This window comes from Scyliorhinus canicula, chromosome 19 (assembly GCF_902713615.1).
Source record: "Scyliorhinus canicula chromosome 19, sScyCan1.1, whole genome shotgun sequence".
NCBI lineage: Eukaryota > Metazoa > Chordata > Chondrichthyes > Carcharhiniformes > Scyliorhinidae > Scyliorhinus > Scyliorhinus canicula.
This window is the reverse complement of record NC_052164.1, coordinates 97,029,192-97,050,881: the sequence shown is the minus strand read 5'-3', so window position 1 is coordinate 97,050,881 and position 21,690 is coordinate 97,029,192. Positions and strand designations below refer to the sequence as shown.

Genomic DNA, 21,690 nt, shown 5'->3' with positions numbered 1-21,690 from the left:
TCTCACCTCTCCCTTTCTCTGTAGTCTCATCCAACCCTCCAAGATTTCAGAATTCCCCATACAAACATCACCATCCCTTAGACATTTGGCTTGAGTATTGCTGGAAAAACAGACATACCATTGAAGCTTTTTCTCCTGCCCCCCAGGACAGCTACACCAGATAAACCAACAGTAAAGGGAACAACAATTTATACTGCTTGAGAAGAGAGTGCTGATTGGTTTACAGGTGAACTCTGATTGGTAGAGCCATTCCATGAAGAATACAGCAGAGAATAGTTTATTTTATTCGTTCATGGGACCTGGGTATCGCAGGCTGTGCCAGCATTTATTGCTCATCACTAATTGCCCTTGAGGGGGCAGTTAAGAGTCAACCACATTGCAGTGGTCTGGAGTCACATGTAGGCTAGACCAGATAAAGATGGCAGATTTCCTTCCCTGAAGGACATCAGTGAACCAGATGGGTTTTTACGGTAATCGACAATGATTTCATGGTCATCATTGGACTTTTGTTTCCAGATTTTTATTGAATTCAAATTTCACCATTTGCAGTGGCGGGATTTGAGCCTTGGTCCCCAGAGCATTATTCTGGGCCTCTGACTAACTAGTCCAGTGACAATACCGCTACATCACCGCCTGCCCAAATTAACCACCAGGTTTGTGATTCAATGCAATCCAGGCATGTGAACAATGATTGGTCAAGGCATTGCTATGGGGAATGAACCAGGGAATGGCTGTCTGCCCATCTTTTATTTAGTCGGAAAAGGCAAAATGAGTGGACATACTCCTTCGGTCTCCAATGGACAGAATGTGAGTGTGAAAAATGTGGTTGATAGTATGCCCAAATAAATGTTCTTGCCATCGAATCCCCTCTAAGCCCAGCTCGCGAAATCATCTTTGTCAGTTTCCACAAGCAATGCATCTTCAATGAATGGTTCCTAACCTCCTGCCCCGTGCATATTTCCGATACGTAGATGCTATAATCGAATCCGCAGCTGCATCCAAGAACAACCTTGCACAACTACGCGGCTTCATCCTGCGCTCAAATATGGTACTCTAATACTGCCCTCCACAAGCCTACCTTCACTGGTCAATGGACTCATTGGGATTCCTACAGTTCCACGTGCTATAAGATTAGTCTTGTAGCCAACATCGTAAATAGGGCCTGAACAATTTCCTCGCCTTGCAAGTTTGATGCTGGAATAAGATACATCAAAAATATCCTGTGAGATAATGGCTACCCTGATCAGGCCATTGCTTGCAGTATAGCACACAAATAGGCCTAAGGCCGTCACCTTCGGCCTCTGAAAAGTGGCCACTCTACCTCAGGTTACCCTGGACTTGGACGGGATTGTCCGTTGTCCGATGGCAAAATCGGGGAACGACGATCGGGCAGAGAATGGCTCCCGACGCCAAAATTGCGGCAGGCGCGCCGGTTTGATGCTGGGTCGCGATGCTCCGCCCCCTCCAAATCGGTGTCATTTGGACGTGTGCCGCGCGCAATCGCAAACGCCGTTTGAATATCATTATCAGGCCCACCCACGATGCTCCGCCTCCAATGGGCCGAGTTACCGATGGCGCGGGCCACGTGAACCTGATGCGGCAACTGCGGAGAGAGAGAGAGAGGGCGTGCGGACAATACCCAACACCGCCATACTCCACAGAGAGCTGTGCCGACGGCCGGGGGGGGGGGGGGGGGGGGGCTTCTGCCAGAGCTGGGAGGGTCGTGGGGGATGGCCATGAGGTGGGCTGTGGGGCGGGGTGGACGGGTACATGGTCCAGCGCAACCGGCATTATCTTTTCCGGTGATATCGGTGGGGGGGTATACGGGTACGCGCGGCTGCAGCTCATCAGCCCTGCACATATCCAGCACGGACCCGGCCGTTCTCCCACTTTATTTGCACATTCCGTGGGTGTTTCACGCGCCGTCGGTGCTAGCCCCTCACTGGTAACGGAATCGGTGCGGGTGTGGCGCCAATTGTTTCGGCGTGAAACACCACGGATCCTCCGTTGGCGTCAGCGCTTAGACACAGGGACAGAGAATCCAGCCACAGGAATCTCAACAATTTGAGCTCCAGGTGAAGCTCGCGAGTTCACACTGTTATTAAGCAGCAGCAACACGAGTGACAGTCTCCACTAACAGGATGCTGCTGTTAAGCCAAAAAGATGTTCTTCCTCGCACAAAATGAGTAATGTGGTGTATGGATTTCAGTGCCGGTGTGCTTCCCTACGTCCCAGTGACTGGTAGGTTGTACCAACCAGCAAGTTCCTTTGGCTGTTTGCAATACTGACCAAACGCATGGGACAGCTGGTGTTGGGCTGTTCTGCTCCTGTTGTCCAGGAGGACAGCACTGTGCAGTGGTACTCATACAGGGCTGAGCATTCAGAAACCAGCATTTCGATGGGGGAAGGGGTTGTTGGGGGGGGGGGGGGGCATGGTAAACATACAGGGTGGGAGAGGGAAATGGTGAAATAGGCTTTGTATGGAATTGGGCGGGGAGGAGGATGCGATAGAAGGCAGAGGGGCAGGAAGGATTTGCAAGGAGGTGCGAGGAGAAGGAACGATGGGAGGAAAAGGGTCCGGTGACCTTGACATCGATCATTATTTTTTTACATAGAATTTACAGTGCAGAAGGAGGCCATTCGGCCCATCGAGTCTGCACCGGCTCTTGGAAAGAGCATCCTACCCAAGGTCAACACCTCCACGCTATCCCCATAACCCAGTAACCCCACCCAACACTAAGGGCAATTTTGGACACTAAGGGCAATTTAGCATGGCCAATCCACCTAACCTGCACATCTTTGGACTGTGGGAGGAAACCTAAGCACCCGGAGGAAACCCACGCACACACGGGGAGGATGCGCAGACTCCGCACAGACAGTGATCCAAGCCGGAATCGAACCTGGGACCCTGGAGCTGTGAAGCGATTGTGCTATCCACAATGCTACCTTGCTGCCCTTTACATAGAACATACAGTGCAGGAGGCCATTCGGCCCATCGAGTCTGCACTGACTCACTTGAGCCCTCGTTTCCACCCTATCCCCATAACCCAATAACCCCTCCTAACCTTTTTGGACACCAAGGGCAATTTAGCATGGCCCATCCACCTAACCGGCATGTCTTTGGAATGTGGGAGGAAACCGGAGCATCCAGAGAAAACCCACGCAGACACGGGGAGAACGTGCAGACTCCACAGACAGTGACCCAGCGGGGAATCAAACCTGGGAACCTGGCGCTGTGAAGCTACAGTGCTATCCACTTGTCCCACCGTGCTCCCCAAGCAAGTGCTTGAAGAGGTTGGTCATGAGGCACATCAACTCCATACTCCCAGAATGCCCTGATCCACTGCAATTTGCATACTGCCAAAACCGGTCCAGAGCTGGCACTATCTCCCTGGCCCTACACTCATCCCTGGAGCATCTCAACATTAAGGACTCCTACATCAGACTCCTATTCATTGACTACAGCTCCGCCTTTGACAACATAATTCCAGCCAAGGTCATATCCACACTCCAAAACCTAGGACTTAGCTCCTCCCTCTGCAACTGGATCCTCGACTTCTTGACCCATAAATCACAATCAGTAACGATAAAGAACAACACCGCCTGCACGATGGTCCTCAATTCCGGGGCCCTGCAAGGCTGCGCACTTAGCCCCCTACTATACTCCCGATATACACACGACTGTGTGGCAAAATTCCATCTACAAGTTTACCGATGACATGACCGTAGTGGTTCGGATCTCAAACAACAATAAGTCGGTGTACAGGAGGGAGATGGAGAACCTAGTGGTGTGGTGTAACAACATCAATCGTTCCCTCAATGTCAGCCAAAATAAGAACCTGGTGATTGACTTCAGGAAGCGAAGTGTCGTACACACCCCTGTCTGCATTAATGGTGCCGAGGTCGAGATGGTTGACAGCTTCAAATTCCTAGGTTTACACATCACCAACAACCTGTCCTGGTCCACCCACATTGACACTACGACCAAGAAAGCACAACAGCACCTACACTTCCTCAAGAAACGAAGGGAATTCGGCATGTCCACAATGACTTATCAATTTTTACAGATGCACCATAGAAAGCATCCTATCTGGCCGCATCACAGCCTGGTATGGGAACTGCTCGACCCAGGAACGTAAGAAACTACAGAGAGTCGTGAACACAGCCCAATCCATCACCGTTTCCCATCCATTGACTCTGTCTGCACCTCCCGCTGCCTTGGGAAAGTGGGCAGCATGATCGAAGACCCCTCCCAACTGGGTTATTCTCTCTTTCAACCTCTTCCATCGGGCAGAAGACACAAAAGTCTGAGAACACGCACTAACAGATTCAAAAATAGCTTCTTCCCTGCTGTTACCAGACTCCAAAATGACCCTTTTATGGACAGAACTGATCTCATCACATATCTTCTCTGCTGAGTAGCACTACACTCCTGTATGCTTCACCCGATGCATACGGGTGAAGCATACATTGTGTATTTATGTTTGCCCTATGTATTTTTTTCGTGTATGGATCTGTTTGACTGTATGCAGAACAATACTTTTTACTGTACCTCGGTACACACGACAATAAACAAATCCAATGTCCAATCCAATGTCATCAGGTCCTAGTAAACCTTTAGTCCCATCAATTTCTCCAATACAGACTTCTAACTAATTCAATTCCTCATCCTCCCGATTCCTTTGGAAGCACTTGTCATTCAAACCTTCTCACAGCAATGAGGGATTCGGATGTAGCTTTTCTGGGATGGCAGCTTGGTCACCTCAATGAGGGTGGGGAGACTCAGCAACGTGGCAACACCAGAAACAATGCAGGTCGGGCAGAAATCATCAAAGATCATCACATGTTGCTGTAGATAAAAGATTGTGAGCCTCTATACCTGGACCCGTTACTCATTAACGTCCTTAATGTTTCATTTCAGGGAGGTTAAAAGCAAAGATGGATACAGGGCTCAATGCTGCCTTTAAGGACCCTAATGCAATGGAGGAACTGAAGGAGGGAGAGGCAACCCAAACACAGCTCTACCTGGAGACCCCGCCTGATGTCCAAGCTTACAAGGAACCAGGGCAAAAATAACAACCAGGGCAAGAATAAGAGGGTCAGAAGGAGAGACCCAGTCACTGCACGCAATTTGACAGATCAAGGGTATCCCGAAGAAGGCTCTCCTATTTAGAAATGAATAAGACAATGCTGGACATGCCTGCCTTTGTCCTGAGATATGGTAGATCGTATTCTTCATGAATAGGTGATGGCCCATGGAGTTGGAGGGTATCCCCAACCACTGGCTTTATCAGTGACCTCCAGGCTCAATTTCTTTGCCTGTAGGGTTTCCACGGTTAACCAAAGAGGACCTCTGCAACATCTCTCAGTTTGCAGCACAGATTTATAAAGGAGGTCACAGATGCCCTGCCACTATCATCCAATAGTCGATGTAATTCCACGATGGGACAACACTTGGTAAACAATCCTGATTGTACTAAGAATTATGCTCAAAATCAATTTTAGATTATCAATTTAGCTCACTTACAAGTTTGAGAGGCCAAATATATTCACACATAGTACTTTCAGACAGAAGGAGCACATCCTCACATTTCTCCTTGTCCAACTAAAAAGCTTGGGGGACAACCATTCCCTGGTTCATTCCCCAATCCCTTGACCAATCAGAGTCAATCTGCCTGCTTTGAATTTGAATTTTCCATGGCAAGACTGCTCTCAGAGTCCACCTGCTAACCAATCAGCACCCGCTTATCATACTCTTTAAATTGTTGTCCCCTTTACTGCTGGTTTAATCTTGCCTAGCTGTCCTGATCAATGCAAGATGAAAATCTTTTCTTACCCCTCTTTTTCAGCACAAGCTCCGTCTCTCTATTTCTCCGACTTTGAGGGGCTCTTTAAAACCTACCTCTTTAACCAAGAACACACTTTAAAATCTTCTCTCATATGTATATTTTCCCTTTGCGGTTTGCATTCCGAAATACAGACCAGGTTTTCCAAATGACATGTTTAAACAAAGCTTCTGCTCCACTTTGAACAGCGAATCCAGTCCAGGATTTAACACTAACCTCTTTAGCTTTCCTTTGTCTTAACTGTTTTTAAACAAACTTCAAGATTCAGCCTGCAATTTCTATAGTTATTTCAACTCATATTCCACTGGCTGCAGTAAAACCTCACAAACATCAAATATCTTTCTGGCAATTCAGCCTTTTCTCATCTCTGTGTGTCTTCTTACTGAGCAGTGCTCTGTTCTAGTACCTTTAACCTCATACTTCTTGAAAGCTTTCTTAATTTCTCTGGTTTCCTTAACTAACTGCTCTTCAAATCTCTGCACTTGCTTTTTTAAACCAATACTCCACAGTATGGCTTTTCTTCTAACAAAGTGGAGAGTGATGTTCCCTCTCTAGCCTTCTAAACCAACTGCTTCTGCAGAGCTGTGAGAGCTGCCTTCTGTCTCACTACCTATCTCTAACTGCAATCAAATTAGCTAAACTAAAACTTAAAAGCTGCCCTACCTTACAAGACCCCAGTTGCTAAGTAACCACTGCTGATTTATTTATGCTTCATGCCATAACCCTCTCTAAGCACAATAGAAACACAGTTGGAACTTAACAAACCCCCACAAATACAAACTCCTTTGACCAGCATGAATGTAACTATACATTTTACCCTTCCAGACACAGAAACATGAAATTAAACACACTTAAAACTATACCTTATTTCTAATATTTGCCAATACAAATATAAATTCCTTAAAACTACCTACCTTGTTTTCCTCACAGCTTGGACATTGAGTGCTGTAAAGATGCAACTTAAATACAAGTTGTCGTTGCATGGTAAAGATATTGTGAATTGTACCGTGAGTTGTTCAGCACATTACCCTTTCACTTTTGGGATTCATCCATGCAACCATCAAAGCTATGTGCAGATCCATGTGTCGGCACTTGCTGACAAACATGAGTAGGGTAGACTTTCTATTCTTCTCATTACCGTGAATGTAGCTGATTTGAACTCCTCCCTCCAGTTAACTCTCGTGATTATGAAAGGTTCACCTGAGGAAGGAGCTGCGCTCCGAAAGCTCGTGTTTGAAACAAACCTGCTGGACTTTAACCTGGTGCTGTAAGACTTCTTACTGTGCTCACCCCAGTCCAACGCCAGCATCTCCACATCATGATTATGAAAGGGACACTGGACATTTTGTACTGTAAGGTTGCACTCCCTTCTGGACAGAACTTTCCACCTACAGTCTGTGTCAGGTGGGATCTATGCCATTACGCTCCACAGCATTGAAGGGAGCATTGAACCCGGTGGCAGAGCTCAAGTATGAGTGAGACAAAGAGGAGCGGAAGAAAAAGGATAGGTGGATGGGAGTAGGTGGGGTGGATGTCAGTGTAAACGGTATGCACCAAAATGAAGGGCTAATGGATGGCTTTCATAAGTTTCATAAGATTTTTAAGGTTTTTAAAAAATTAATATCAAGTTAATTTACAAGCAGATTTGGGGCAGCACGGTGGTGCAGTGGTTATCACTGTTGCCTCACGGCGCTGAGGACCAGGGTTCGATCCCTGGGTCACTATCTGAATGGAGTTTGCACAATCTCCCTGTGTCCGTGTGGGCCTCACCCCCACAATCCAAAGATGTGCAGGTTAGGTGGATTGGCCACGCTAAATGGCCCCTTAATTGGAAAAAAATAATTGGGCACTCTAAATGTTTTTTTTAAAGTTACAAGCAGTTTTATCGTTGACTGTGGATCCACAATATAAAAAGATGCAGAATTTGGCATCAAATTGTCAGATCTCTTTGAAAGGCCAGTCTGATAAATGGGTAAACTTTTAAACAGATGGGGTGTGATGGTGGAGAGTGGCATTTTTAAGATGTTTGGACGCAGAAAAATTTGGGGTGGGGTGGGGTGGAAGATTTCCCTTGAAAACTACGTGTCATTTGTGAAGAACAAATGCCTGATTTTGCTGCACAGGAGAAATGTGTCACCCCATTGTTGGAGAAGTATCATTACTCTGGATCTCTCACAAGCTGGGGAGCACCGGCTGACGATAATGTCTGCCAAGAGCTGGGAATGGATTCCATCCCCGGCATTACCTCGATAAGCACAAAAGAAATATTAAAAACATAACGACCGCCAAGAATGTCTGTGGAGCAATCAGCGGCTTCCCTCACTAAGGAGAAAGTATCCAATCTAAAACAGGTTTTCTCTGTGCCGATTAAATTGTAAAACTGAATTAGTGCTTGGCTACTGTAGGTGCGCTCTGCATATTAAAATCCAAATTGCTGCAAATGCTGAATTACTATAAAGGGTGGGTGTAGGGGACATCCTTACTGGTATCTCTCAGCTTTCCAGTGTTCCTACATCTTCTCCCTTAAAAGAATGCTGCCCTGCTGAAGTTTATACGAAACCGTTCTTTTTGTTTCTTCGTAAATATGCAACGCAATAAAATAAATAACATTAAGACAGTTCATTAGCCACTGTCCAATCATGGTGACAAAAAAGACAGGGGCCAGGATTCTCCCCTACACGGCGGGGAGGAGGGTTCCGGCGAACCGGAGTGGCGAGATTTACTCCGGCCTCGGACCTCCCCAAAGGTGCGGAATAGGGGCTAGGCTCGCGCCGGAGTGGTTGGCGCCCCGCCGACCATCACGAACGGCCTTTGGCGCCTCGCCAGCCGGCACGAACGGCTGGCCGAAAGGCCTCGAGTCCGCGCATGCGCCGGGGTGACGTCAGCGTCAGGGGGTCTCTTCCGCCTCCGCCATGGTGGAGACCGTGGCGGCGACAGAAGAAAAAGACTGCCCCCACGTCATGGGCCCGCCCGCCGATCGGTGGGCCCCGATCGCGGGCCAGGCCACCGTGGGAGCACCACCCCGGGTCAGATTGCCCTGTGCCCCCCCCCGGGGCCTGCCTGTGCCGCCTGCACCCGTCGGCACCAGAGGTGGTTTAGTCCATGCGGCCGGGAGAGGTCTGACAGCGGCGGGATTTCGGTCCATCGCGGTCGGGAGAATCGCCCTGGGGGGCCCGCCGACCAGCACGCCGTGATTCCCGCTCCCGCCGATTCCCGGGTGGCGGTGAATTCCGGACACGGCGGGGGCAGGATTTACGCTGGCCCCGGGCGATTCTCCGACCCTGAGGGGGGTCGGGGAATACAGCCCAGGGTGCTTCTGCCCCGAACACATACACGGTTGTCAGATATTTTGTCATGCAAGGTCCCATCCAAGTCACACGCCATCCGGAATTAGAGATAAATCACCCTTCCTTCCCTGTCACTGGGTCAAAATCATTGCACTCTCTTCCTGACAGCACACTGGGTGTACCCACACCACATGGTCTGCAGTGGATCAACACCTTCGCTGGAGCAAATACGGATGGGTAATAAATGCTGTTCGAGCCAATGTCGCCACATCCCATGGAAGAAGAGATATAAAAAAAGGTTCCTGCTCACTCATAACCCCTGATCTCACTGATCGCTCCCAGTCCCGAAATGCTTGGATTTTAGAAGCCTCTTCCTTGGGTTCAAATCCGTCTTCGGCCACTTTTCTTCCCATATAGCCTCCTCTGGGAACTCTGCATGCCTCCAATTATGGCCTCTTGTGCATTCCAACTTCCTTCACTCCACCACTGGCAGTCATGTTCCATCAGTTATTTAGAACATGGAACATCCAGTGCAGAAGAGGCCATTCGGCCCCCTCACTTCAACCCTATCCCCTTTCCCCAATAACCCCTCCTTTATCTCGGTCCTAAGATCAGGAATAGCTCCCTAAATCTTTTTGCCTTGCTACCTCTTGTTAGGATACCAGACAAGACCCAACATTTGTTAAGATTATGGGAAAAGAACCCCAAACAATATTTGTTTGAATTTGCAAAACTGTGAGTAAAGGATACTTCACCCCTGGGGTGATGACTCTAACCAATAGGTACCTTTTATGTTAAAATGAATTTTAATTTAAACACAGGATTAACCACATTAACATTGAAGGAAATTGCTTTACAATTATCAGTTAAACAGTCCTTACACACAAGGAAATTTTTAAACTTACTATCTATATATCCTACTAACTCCAATTAAGCAACCCAATACAATTCAAATGCTACTGATAAATAAAGTTAAACAGATTACGTGCTCAGCTGCATAGAGGGCAGGATTCTCCAGCCGCACCCGCCCGAAGACTGGAGAATCCCGCCCAAAGTCAATGGACTTATCCATTGTCCGCGTCTCGCCTTCGTGGCGGGCGAAGTGGAAGAATCCAGTCAGAGACATTTGGAGAGAAAGACCCTTTCAGGAGCAGAACCTGTACGCTTCTGCTCAACCTCGCAGCATTTGGCTAAACTGCTGTTCAACTTAAAATCCTGCTTGTCTAGTCAGACTCAAATCCTATGGTAAATTGCAAAACTGCAGACAGACCTGGCTCCTCCCATTAATATCATCTGTTTTCCACTAAGATGTGACATGACCTGTTTAGCTAGGATTTAATACACCCTGCCATAAGTTCTGTAATCATAGAATCATAGAATTGACAGTGCAGAAGGAGGCCATTCGGCCCATCGAAAGAATCTCCAGCGATCATCATAGTATCCCATAACCACGTATATGCAAACAAGTAAATGGTTAGAGTCAATCATGACTTCACCTTTTACAACTTCTTAATTACAGCTTCAGCAGACATGCCCTCTGGACACCTTAAGCAGAGTTATTTAATGATATTATTGCAACAAATATATACCTTAACCCAGGCTTTTAAAACCCTTACTGCACGAGACATAAAATCTAATATATATACCATTTTCTTACATTCATCACATTCTTTACCCTCCCTAAAGGCGCTCGTTGAAACCTCTTTAAAAAGCTTTTCAGGACCTGCTGTAATGTTTCTTTTTTTGACTCAAGAGTCAAGTTCATTTATTTGAGTGCATTCCTATGAAGAGCCTTGGGCGTTTTTCTACATCAAAGGCACTGTGTAAACACAAATTGTTTTTGAAATGTCCCTTTATGATTTGTGATTCCAAGCAGTGTAGATGCAGATGGCTTGTATTTAATCCCTATATGGTGACATCACTGACATGATTAATGCTTAAAGAGGCAAAACTCCCAAATCCTGATGTCACTGTGTGTATTTCATACAAACGATTTGTGCCCATGCTAATACGACAGAAGTAAGTTACGCACCAAAAAACATATACAAATAATGAACGAACGTGGCATCAATATGTTCAGAGATGTGAAAAATTCAAATGATGTAAGTGGTAATTTAAATAACGCGCTGTCCCCTTAAATGGAAATTGGCTACAGCCTTGATTTCTCTCTATCTTGGGCCTATTCTGGATTAAATTAGCACACATTTGTGGTCAGCATTGTTGAGGTCATTCAAAACTCTACTGTCTACATCAGTGTGCCCATCACCCCTGTACTCATTGGCACACAATCTGCCAATGCTTTAACTTAAACACTCTCGTCCTTGCTTTCAAACCCTTACATGTCCTTGCTCCACCGCCACCCCACACCCCCATCTCCATAACCATCTCCAGCTCTAATAACCTCCAAACTCTTTTTGTGCTCTTCTAATTTTGACCCTCCCCAATTTACTCACTACCTGCCCTCAGCTGTCTGGGCCCAGAGGTCTGGAATTCCCTCCCTGAACCCGTCGACAATCTAACTCTCCTTCCTCCTTGACGGTGCTCATCAAAAAACCCCATTGATTAAGCTGTGGGTCACCCATTATCTCTTTATATGGCTCGGTATCTAAATGTGTTTGATAACCGCATCAGTAAAGCACCTCAGGATGTTTCACTATGTTAAGGGCACTATATAAATGCAAGCTCTTTTATTTTTTGTTCTTTTAACATCAGTGTTAAGATAATACCAAATTGGAAAGAACAAAGAACAAAGAAAAGTACAGCACAGGAACAGGCCCTTCGGCCCTCCAAGCCTGCGCCGACCATGCTGCCCGTCTAAACTAAAATCTTCTACACGTCTGGGGTCCGTATCCCTCTATTCCCATCCTGTCCATGTATTTAAAGCCTGGGCTTAAGTAGCACATGAACAAGGTTCAGTACCAACTTGATGTGGACTCATTCCATTTCTTTCATATCAGTGATTTGATTTCAATGTAAAGTCTTCATTGAGTGAAATGTGGCTGCATACTTGTGTCTGGGTTCTAATTTAGCGAATAGCGATAGGCCCCTCACTGTGATGGTTATAAGGGTCCAGAGTGAAGTATGATTCAAAAGCTCTGATTCACGTCCTATGAGCACAAAACAGCACAAAATTATCAATTCCACAGATAGAAGTCACAAATGGATCATTTGGGAAAGTAAAGGCGGTATACTGTTTGCAGTACGTCTTCGGTGTCACACAGGTTGTGAGGATAGTAAACAGGGAGCATTTCCTTGCCTATGATATCCCAGCAATGGCTGATGTTGGCTCTGGGCTCATGGGCTCAATGCTCTCCAACTCCTCCCGAGATGAGCAAAAACGCACAAGGAAGGAATCGTCTCTCTTCTGCCATCATATCGGACGCAGCCTTCCAGCTAAGTGCTGTGCATTGTACCTTCCCCTAAGGCTGCATTTAGCTGGAACAGCAAAGTGTGTGATCGGCAGTACAAGATTGCCAGTTCAATGTGGAAAGCACTCATTTGAAGCAGATCCAGTACTCCCAGCACTGTTGCCGGAGGAGGAAAAAGATTATTACTGTGCAGGAATCAACAGACCAACATGCAAGGAAAGTTATTGCGTCCAATCCATTTGCTGCTCAGGGTTATCAGACAAAAAATCTAAAAACAAAACCCCACACACTTTCTGCCGCTGAGCACTGGGACCCAAGGAGGCACTTGAGCAAGCAGCGTGTCAGATATCTGGAGAAGTGTACAGCAGGGATGTCCAATGGTTTTGAATTTTAGGGCTGCTTAGTTCCTCAAGATATAAATGCCAGCTGATTTATCTCTGCCGAATTAAAAATTAATCGTGTCATTAAATACACAGGAAGGCCCTTGATACACAACTCCGCCAAGCTAATGGAAGAGGAAATCTCAAATAAAGACAAATGTTTGAAATGCTGAGCAGGTCTGTGGAGAGAGAAAGAGTCAATATTTCAGCTCTGTTACTTTCTTTTTAAATCGGAGTCAGCCGGAAGTCTGCTGTTGATTGTTAGCCATGTTGTATGTGGACAGAATGAGACCCAGTGGGCAGTGTATTCGCACCGCTGAGGGCGAAGGTTGTGGGTTCAAGATCCATTCCAGGAACTTGATTAGAAAAATCAAAGGCTGACACTACAGTACGTCTGGACTGCTGCACTGTTGGAGTTGCTGCCTCTTCCAGAAGAGTCTTTGAACCAAGGCTGAGAGGCTGTGTGTCGAATCAGGTGGAAGTGGCCTATTCCATGGCAGTGACCAGCCTATCATTTGTCCCTCAGCCAACACCACCAAAAGCAGATCAATTGGCCATTTGCCTCAATGGGTGACCATGTTGGACCCAAGTTGACTGGTCTGTTTTCCTGCATAACCGCAGTGACTACACATCGCTGTGTGCCAGCCACGGTTCAATTGGCAGTACTCTCCGATAGAATCTGGAGACCCCGCTCCGGGGATCTATGCAGCTCGCAATACCTCGCAAGATCTAACCCAATCACTTTTTGGCAAATCTGCATACAATAATAATCTTTATTGTCACAAGTAGGCTTACATTAACACTGCAATGAAGTTTACTGTGAAAAGCCCCTAGTCACCACACTTCAATGTCCACATTGCCTAACAGCACATCTTTCGGGGCTTGTGGGAGGAAACCGCAGTACCCAGAGGAAACCCACGCAGACACGGTGAGAACGTGCAGGCTCCACACAGACAGTGACCCAAGCGGGAATCGAACTGGAGACTCTGGCGCTGTGAAGCAACAGTGCTAACCACTGTGCTACCATTACGGCCATAGAGTGGGACAACTAGTATCACTTCAATGTGCAGTATCCTGAGGCACCGGAGGCATTGGGTTCTCTCCACTCGGAGTCTTCGGGTGAGCGCCGTTCAGTGCTGATCTCCACAAGCTGGGACCAGACGAAACGGCACTTGTGGGGGTCTCCCAGGTGATCGGGGGCCCACAGGGACATGCCATTTTGGCAGGGTGGTAACCTGACACTGCTGGTACTACCCAGGCATCTCCAGCCTGGCACCCTGACAGAGGCACTGCCAAGGGTGGCACTGACATGGTGCCAAACCGGTATTTCTTTGCACGGGGGGGGGGGTTTGCCACTGGGGACACCCGCACAGTGAGTTGGGGCTGGGGGAGGGGGCCAGGGGTTGCGTTGGCGGCTCCAGAGATTGGGAAAATAGAGGCCCCCTATCTAACCTGAGTACCATTCGATAACGTGTTTCTCAATGCTGCGAGCACCAGGACGCATGAGGTGAAACGCGCTCACTATGGGCCGTTGTTCCCTTTAGTTAAATCTGGTCATTATCACACTGCCTATTGGGTGCTGCATTGCCTACATTAGAATAGTGACTAACTTAGAAGTATGTCATTGACCGTAAAGAAATTTGAGATGTCATGTAAAGGTGCTATAGAAATGCCAGTCTTATTTTTCTAAAGTAATATAATGGCTGTGATGCCCTAAGGGGTGTTATCAGGATATCTAAGACACCTGTTAAATACAGGTTCTCTCTTTCAACCGTTTGGCCTTCTTCAACTTGCTGATACCTGATGCTATGCATATGGACAAGCAGGTTGGGGGGGAAGGGAGAAATGTGGGCGGCAGAAGGGTGGCAAGGGGAATTATTCATATTCAAAACTGCAGGTCAGCTGACCATTATGATCTACTGGTGTGTCTATTCCGATAAGAAGGATGATAGTTACGGGCAAGTCTTTGCCTTTGCTTTACCCGGAGCCACATCTCAACAATGGTCACTTACTTTTGTAAAGGAATGTTAAGCCCAGCAATCTATCACCCTGGTAACATAGAACCAAACCTATCTATCTTTGGAATAACCGAACAGTAATAAGTCGCTGATGATAGTAAAATCTCTTGGATAATGACTTTAGAAATGAAGAGCAATAAATAAGGGTTATGAATTATACATTTTCACAACATTTATGCATTCCCTAAATTTTTCATGGTTGGAACATGTTTTACAGGAATTAATTGAATAATTAATTAATTGAATAATTAATTCCTGTGACAAGATCCCCAATATTTCCTGTCAGAGTGCGGGCGCCAATTGGCTTGGAACTTAATCTCGATAGAGTATGAGGTTTTCTCTCACTCTCCTAATTCCTGTAACCAGTATCCCGCAAGAGGAAATCACTACTCAGCACTGTAAACTCTACACTTCCTCTCTCTCCCATTGCACAGTCAATGGCTCTGACGTCCAAAAATAACTGCAGCGTCATCAAACCCAAGGCGCGATGCCAGACTGCATGCACAACAGGCTCCGAGCAGCTCTACTCAAGGACGGACCTGGTTCAGGTTATTCAGCTGCTGCTCCTCAGGGACTCGAGGTAGAAATGAGAAGTTGCTAAAAAAGACTTAAGTGGAAAATTCTGCACAGCCAGCAACAGGATTTTCTTCCATTCCGTCTCAGGACGCGGGGATCGCTGGCACTTGCTATCCATTTCTAGTTGCCCTGAGGAGATGGCAGTGTTGCCACTGCACCTTGAACCCAGTCACTTCAGAGTTCAGAAGAGTGGTGTGCGACTTGAGTCACAGTTCACGCCAATCTGACAATCTCATAGTCACTTCCACTGATGCCAGCTTTTTAATTTCCACTTTTTAAAAACTAACTTCAAATTCTTGAACTGGAATGGTGAGATGCCAAGCCACGTTTCGTGGATTGTTGTGAAAAACATTACGAAAGACAAGACCTGGACAATATGCAGGCTTAGGGACTAACCAGTGGAAAGTAACACTTGCTCCGTACAAGTGCCAGGCAACAACAATCACCCCTTGACACTCAATAGCATTACCATCAGTGAATCCCCCACCATCACCATCCTGGAGGTTACCATTCACCAGAAACTGAACTGGACTAGTCATATTAATACCGTAGCTACAAGAGCAGATCAGAGGCGAGGAATCCTGTGGAGAGTAACTCGCTTCCTGGCCCCCCAAAGTCTGTCCACCATGTACAAGGCACAAGTCAGGAGTGTGATGGAATACTATCAACCTGGATGACTGCAGCTCCAACATTCAAGAAGTTCAACAGCCTCCACGACAAAGCAGGCAACTTGATTGGCACCCCTTCCGCAAACATTCACTCCCTCCACCACCGACGAAAAGGGGCAGCCGTGTGTACCATCTGCAAGAAGGACTGCAGCAATTCACCAAGGCGCTTTAGGCAGCCCCTTCCAAACCTACGACCATTACCGTCTAGAAAGACAAGAGCAGCAGATATTTGGGAACACCACCACCTGTAAGTTCCTCTCCAAATAACTCACCATCCTGACTTGTATCACCATTTCTTCATTGTCACTGGGTCAAATCTCACTCCCTAACAGCACCCTGGGTGTACCTACACCACAAGGACTGCAGCTCAACTCCATCTTTTTCAGTGCAATTAGAGATGGGCAATAAATGCTGGCCGAGCAGTGACGCCCACTTCCCCTCAATGAAAAGTGTTTAAAAGTCTATCTTTTGGGTGAGCCCTTTACTTCACCTGAAAGGACCTCGAGATCTCATGGCACTAGTTAAAAGCGAGGCAGCAAATTTATCCCCAGTGTCGTGGCGGATATTGATCCCTCAGGCCGAAACCGATTTCTCTTTGTTTATTTCAGTGATGTTTGTGGGAGTCTGCTGTGTGCATATTGGCTGCTGCATTCATGATAGTGACTATAGGATTTGAAAAGCTGTAAAGCATTTGGGAATGTCCTAAGGTCACAAAAGTTGCTGTATAAATGCAAGTTCTTTCTGTTACTAGTCCAGTAATGTAACCACTATACTACATAACATAACCACTATACGACCATAATGTAACCGTTATACTACTATAATGGCTTAGTCAAGAAGTAAAATTCCCAAAATACTTCAAGCATAAGTAGCTCTATGGATGTATGTGTTCTTAATGATATTTCTGTATGTATCGTTTCATCACTCGTGGCTTAAAAGAAGAAAAGGAGATGAACTCATCCAATATAAAATAGGCTTTCATTTTTCAGTCTTATTGGGATATGAATGCCAGCTCATTGCAGGAAACTCAAAGCTTACCCTGGCAATTTCAGCATACGCCAATCCCAGAATCCCCTCCCAGTTGGAGCCATTGATGAAGAATTTATCCGACTCTGTGATGGCAGCAATGTTTGCTCTGACTGACACGTTTGGACCATGCGGGACACAGACGATATCTGTCCCGAGCTCCCCTTCCCACTTCCCCTGCGTGTATGGTACGTAGACACTCTTCCTCAGGTCTCGGTAGGTATTGGAGCTGAAACACAAAAAAGTTTTGTCTGTTGTTAAAAGCATATTTTTATACAGATACACACATAAAACAATGGGAAAAAAGATGACCAGAGTTGGAATGTTGATGTGTGCAACACCAACGTTATAATGTTCAGGGAATTCTGCGAAGATCGTACATATTGAGATCTGGAAGACCCAAGTATATTGAAGTCATGAGAGTCCAGAGACAATAAGGCAAAAGTCTCTCAATTTTTATTGGTTTGATTAACTTTTAAGCCATCGTCCCCTCAATTTAGGAAGTATATCAAAAACTCAATTCAAAAACTTCAGCCATTTTCATACTAAGGTCACTTTCCAGATTTCCTTTTCGCCCATGCTCCTCGAAATATTGTGATATCCTGCGTTCCCATGTCAGCCATCTTATGTCTCCCTTTCTCTGTCGCTCTTTCTAATTTGGCAGTTAACTGGAAATTAATGGCCAAGTTAGTTGGGCAGTATTAGACAGACTAATAGGAAATAGATTTCCCTTCTGGAATTCCAAGCAATTACCATCTCACAAGAAAGAATGTATCCATTTAGCATTGACATTCAATGGCATTACCATCGCTTAACCCCCCACTATTAACATCCTGGGGGGGGGGGGGGGAATTACCATTGAGCAGAAACTGAACTGGACTAGCCATAAAAATGCTGTGGCTATTAGAACGATTAGAGACTGGGAATTCTGTGGCGAGTAACACATCTCCTGACTCCCTGAAACCTGTCCACCATCTATAAAGGCACAAGTTAGAATTGTGATGGATGTGTGCAGCTCCAACAACACTCGAGAAGCTCAACGCCATGCAAAACAAAGCAGCCCATTGTGGGCGTACCTACACGACAAGGGCTGCAGAGGTTCAAGAAGGCAACTCACTACCACAATCCCAAGGCAACTCGGGATGGGCAATAAATTCTGACCCAGCCAGCGATGCACGTGCTGTGAATGAATTTTTTAAAATCCTTTAGAGATAGCAGAGACACAGCACTTTTATTCCTCAGATTGGGTTAGATTTAAAACCAGGTTCTACATATGAAAATGTGGATCAGGTTTCAAGTAATCAATCAAAGTGCCTCTCACCAAGTGTACCACCTAAATTTTCAAAAACGTTAAAATTTTGACCCACTCAATACCATGAATTTCTTTATCTCTAAACTTTTCGGCAAATGTTTTTCCAATAGTTTGGCAACATCTCAGAACAATTAACAATGTTGGTTATTCCCATACTGGGTGTAGTTATGTTATCAGATTAACAATGTCAACTCCTGATTTCGTCATCAATTAATAATCTTTGTTGTTCACCTAGAGTGGCCACCTTTTCCTCCAATTTCCTTCCCTTTCACCTCCTCTTGAGGGACATCTCCTGCTGACGTAAAGGTTCTGGGCTGCTCTGTGCAGGCCCCTGGTACATAGATACATAGAACAGTACAGCACAGAACAGGTCCTTCGGCCCTCGACGTTGTGCCGAGCAATGATCACCCTACTTAAACCCACGTAACCCGTATACCCGTAACCCAACAATCCCCCCATTAACCTTACACTACGGGCAATTTAGCATGGCCAATCCACCTAACCCGCACATCTTTGGACTGTGGGAGGAAACCGGAGCACCCGGAGGAAACCCACGCACACACGGGGAGGACGTGCAGACTCCACACAGACAGTGACCCAGCCGGGAATCGAACCTGGGACCCTGGAGCTGTGAAGCATTGATGCTAACCACCATGCTACCGTGAGGCCCCTCACACCAACTTCATGATGTTCTTCACTGAGCACTGACGGGTCCCCCACTGGTGGGGAGCATTGGAGCTGAACTACCTTCCGTCCTCACTTGATTGGCATTACTGTTCAGTCAGCAGCAGCTGGCACCGTTGCTGCATTTTGCCCCTCTTTAGTCCAAGGATATTGAGAGCAGATTAATGTTCTCCAACCTGCCTCCCCACTGAGAATCATCATGGAAAATACCTTCAAATCCCACTGGTCTGTTTAGCTCAGTAAGCACTGCATTTCACCATGTAATGGTTCGGGTAGCTCAACATTCACTTGCCATTTATAGCACAGATGGCCATTCGGCCCATTATGAGGGTGTCACATCTCTGAAGGAGTTGGTCTCCGTTTCCCTGCCTTTGAACAATGACAACTCATGTGTCAAATATCAGGCTTGTCAATTAATTAATAATGAGAAAATCACACTCTATTGCAGCTCCATTAAATCAATGCAGGATTCTTTCCATAGGAACAGGAGGAGGCTATTCAGCCCCTTGAGCCTGTCCCACCAATCAATGAGATCAGTCCAAAGATGTGCAGGTTAGGTGGATTGGCCATGTTAAATTGCCCTTAAGTGTCCGAAAAGGTTAGGTGGGGTTACTGGGTTACAGAGATAGGATAGAGGCGTGGTCTTCCAAGGGTGCTCTTTCCAAGGGCTGGTGCAGGTTCGATGGGCCGAATGGCCTCCTTCTCCATTGTAAATTCTATGATTCTCCTCTTTCTCCATTGTAGATTCTATGAGATCATGGCTGATGTGTGACCTAACACCATATACCTGTGTTTGGCCCATATCCCTTAATATCTTTGCTTAACAAATATCTATCTATCTTAGATTTAAAGTTAACAACTCTTCTAGCTTCAATGACTGTTGTAGGAGAAAGTTCCTAATGTCTACCACCCTTTGAGCGAAGAGGTTCGTTCTAACATCCTTCCTGAACGGTTTAGCTCTAATTTTTAGACTATGGGTTTTAGAATCTCCAACCAGTGGAAATAGTTTATCTTTACCTCCCCGGTCTTTCCCTGTTAATATTTGGAATACTTCAATCAGATCACCCCTTAAACTTCTGAATTCTAGCAAAAACAGGTCTAATTTAAGTAATCTCTCCTCGCAACACAACCCCTGTGTAATCCAGGTATCATTTTTTAAAATCTACCTTGCACTCCCTGCAAGGCCCCCTCTAGGAGAGGCAGTGTTGTAATGATCTAGTCCAGTGTCGCTGGACTAGTAATCCAGAAATCCAGAGTAATGCTCTGGGGACCCTGGGTTCGAATCCCGACAGGGCAGATGGTAGAATTTGAATTCAATAAAAAAAATCTGGAGTTAAAGTCTAATGATGACCATAAAACCATTGTCGATCGTCATAAACACCCATCTGGGTTCACCGATGTGCGTTACGGAAGGAAATCTTTCATCCTTACCTGGTCTGGCCTACATGTGACTCCAGGTCCACAGCAATGTGGTTGACTCTTAAATGCTGGCCCAGCCAGCGATGCCTACATCCTTCCTAAGGTATGGTGCCCAGAACTGCTCAGAGTACTCCAAGTGGGGTCTAACCATGGTTTTGTATAGATGCAGCATAACCCTGTCCTCTAGGTATTAAAGCTGGCATTCCATTAGCCTTTTTAATTATTTTTTGACTTGTTCCTGGCATTTTTAAGGACCTACGCACCTGAATCCCGAGTCTCCGAGGACATCCACTGTACCTAACCTCTTTCCCTTTAGAAAGTATTCTGCTCAATCTTTTACAACTTTCCAATCGTGCAATGTTCCAATCCAGAGGGACTACTCCTGAATCGTGGGAACACTGGAAGATTATAGTTAGGGCATCTACAATGTGCTCCCCGACTTCCTTTAACACCCTAAGATGGAAACCATTTGGTCCAGGGAATTTGTCACTCTTTAATTCCATTAATTTCCTAGTTACTGCTGTTGTATTTACGTTAATTGCATTAAGTCCCTGTCCTCTATCGACTATTATTTTTTTTTGCCGCTTCCGGCAGGTTATCCTCCTTTTCAACTGTGCATATTGAAGTAAAATAATTGTTCGACGTGTCTGCCATTTCCCCATTATCGATGACATTTTCAGCTTTTTGTGGGCCGACATTGTCCTTGACCACCTGCTTTCCCTTCACACAACTATAAAATTTCTTATTGATTTTGATGTCCGTTGCAATTTTCCTTTCATAATCCCTGTTAGTTGTTCCTATAAGCTGCTTTGTGGTCCTTTGCTGATCTTTGTATCTATCCCATTCATCTGGATCTGTGCCATTTCTTGCATTTTTGTAAGCCCTTTCTTTTAGTATTATGCTAACCCTAACCTATTTTTTCGTGAAGCAGAGCCTTTTCCTCTCAGGGGTATATACTTGCTCTGTATCTCATTAAATGTTTATTTAAATATTCCCCAATGATCTTCAGTCGTTTGACCCATTATCAGATCTTCCCAGTTTACGGAGGACAGTCTCTGTCTCATCCTGTTAAAGTCAAAGTCTAAAATTCTAGTGTCTGAAACGTG

The 21,690-nt window shown here is 46.0% G+C and overlaps 1 protein-coding gene across 1 annotated transcript in view; it reads right to left on the bottom strand.

The window, feature by feature from the left end:
* The window catches only part of bace1 (beta-secretase 1), a 121,833-nt gene that overhangs the window by 48,756 nt on the left and 51,387 nt on the right, over positions 1–21,690 (bottom strand). The window contains exon 3 of the mRNA XM_038778490.1: positions 17,182–17,398. Within this exon, the coding sequence (XP_038634418.1) occupies positions 17,182–17,398 (217 nt within the window). The remainder of the gene's footprint in view (positions 1–17,181; positions 17,399–21,690) is intronic.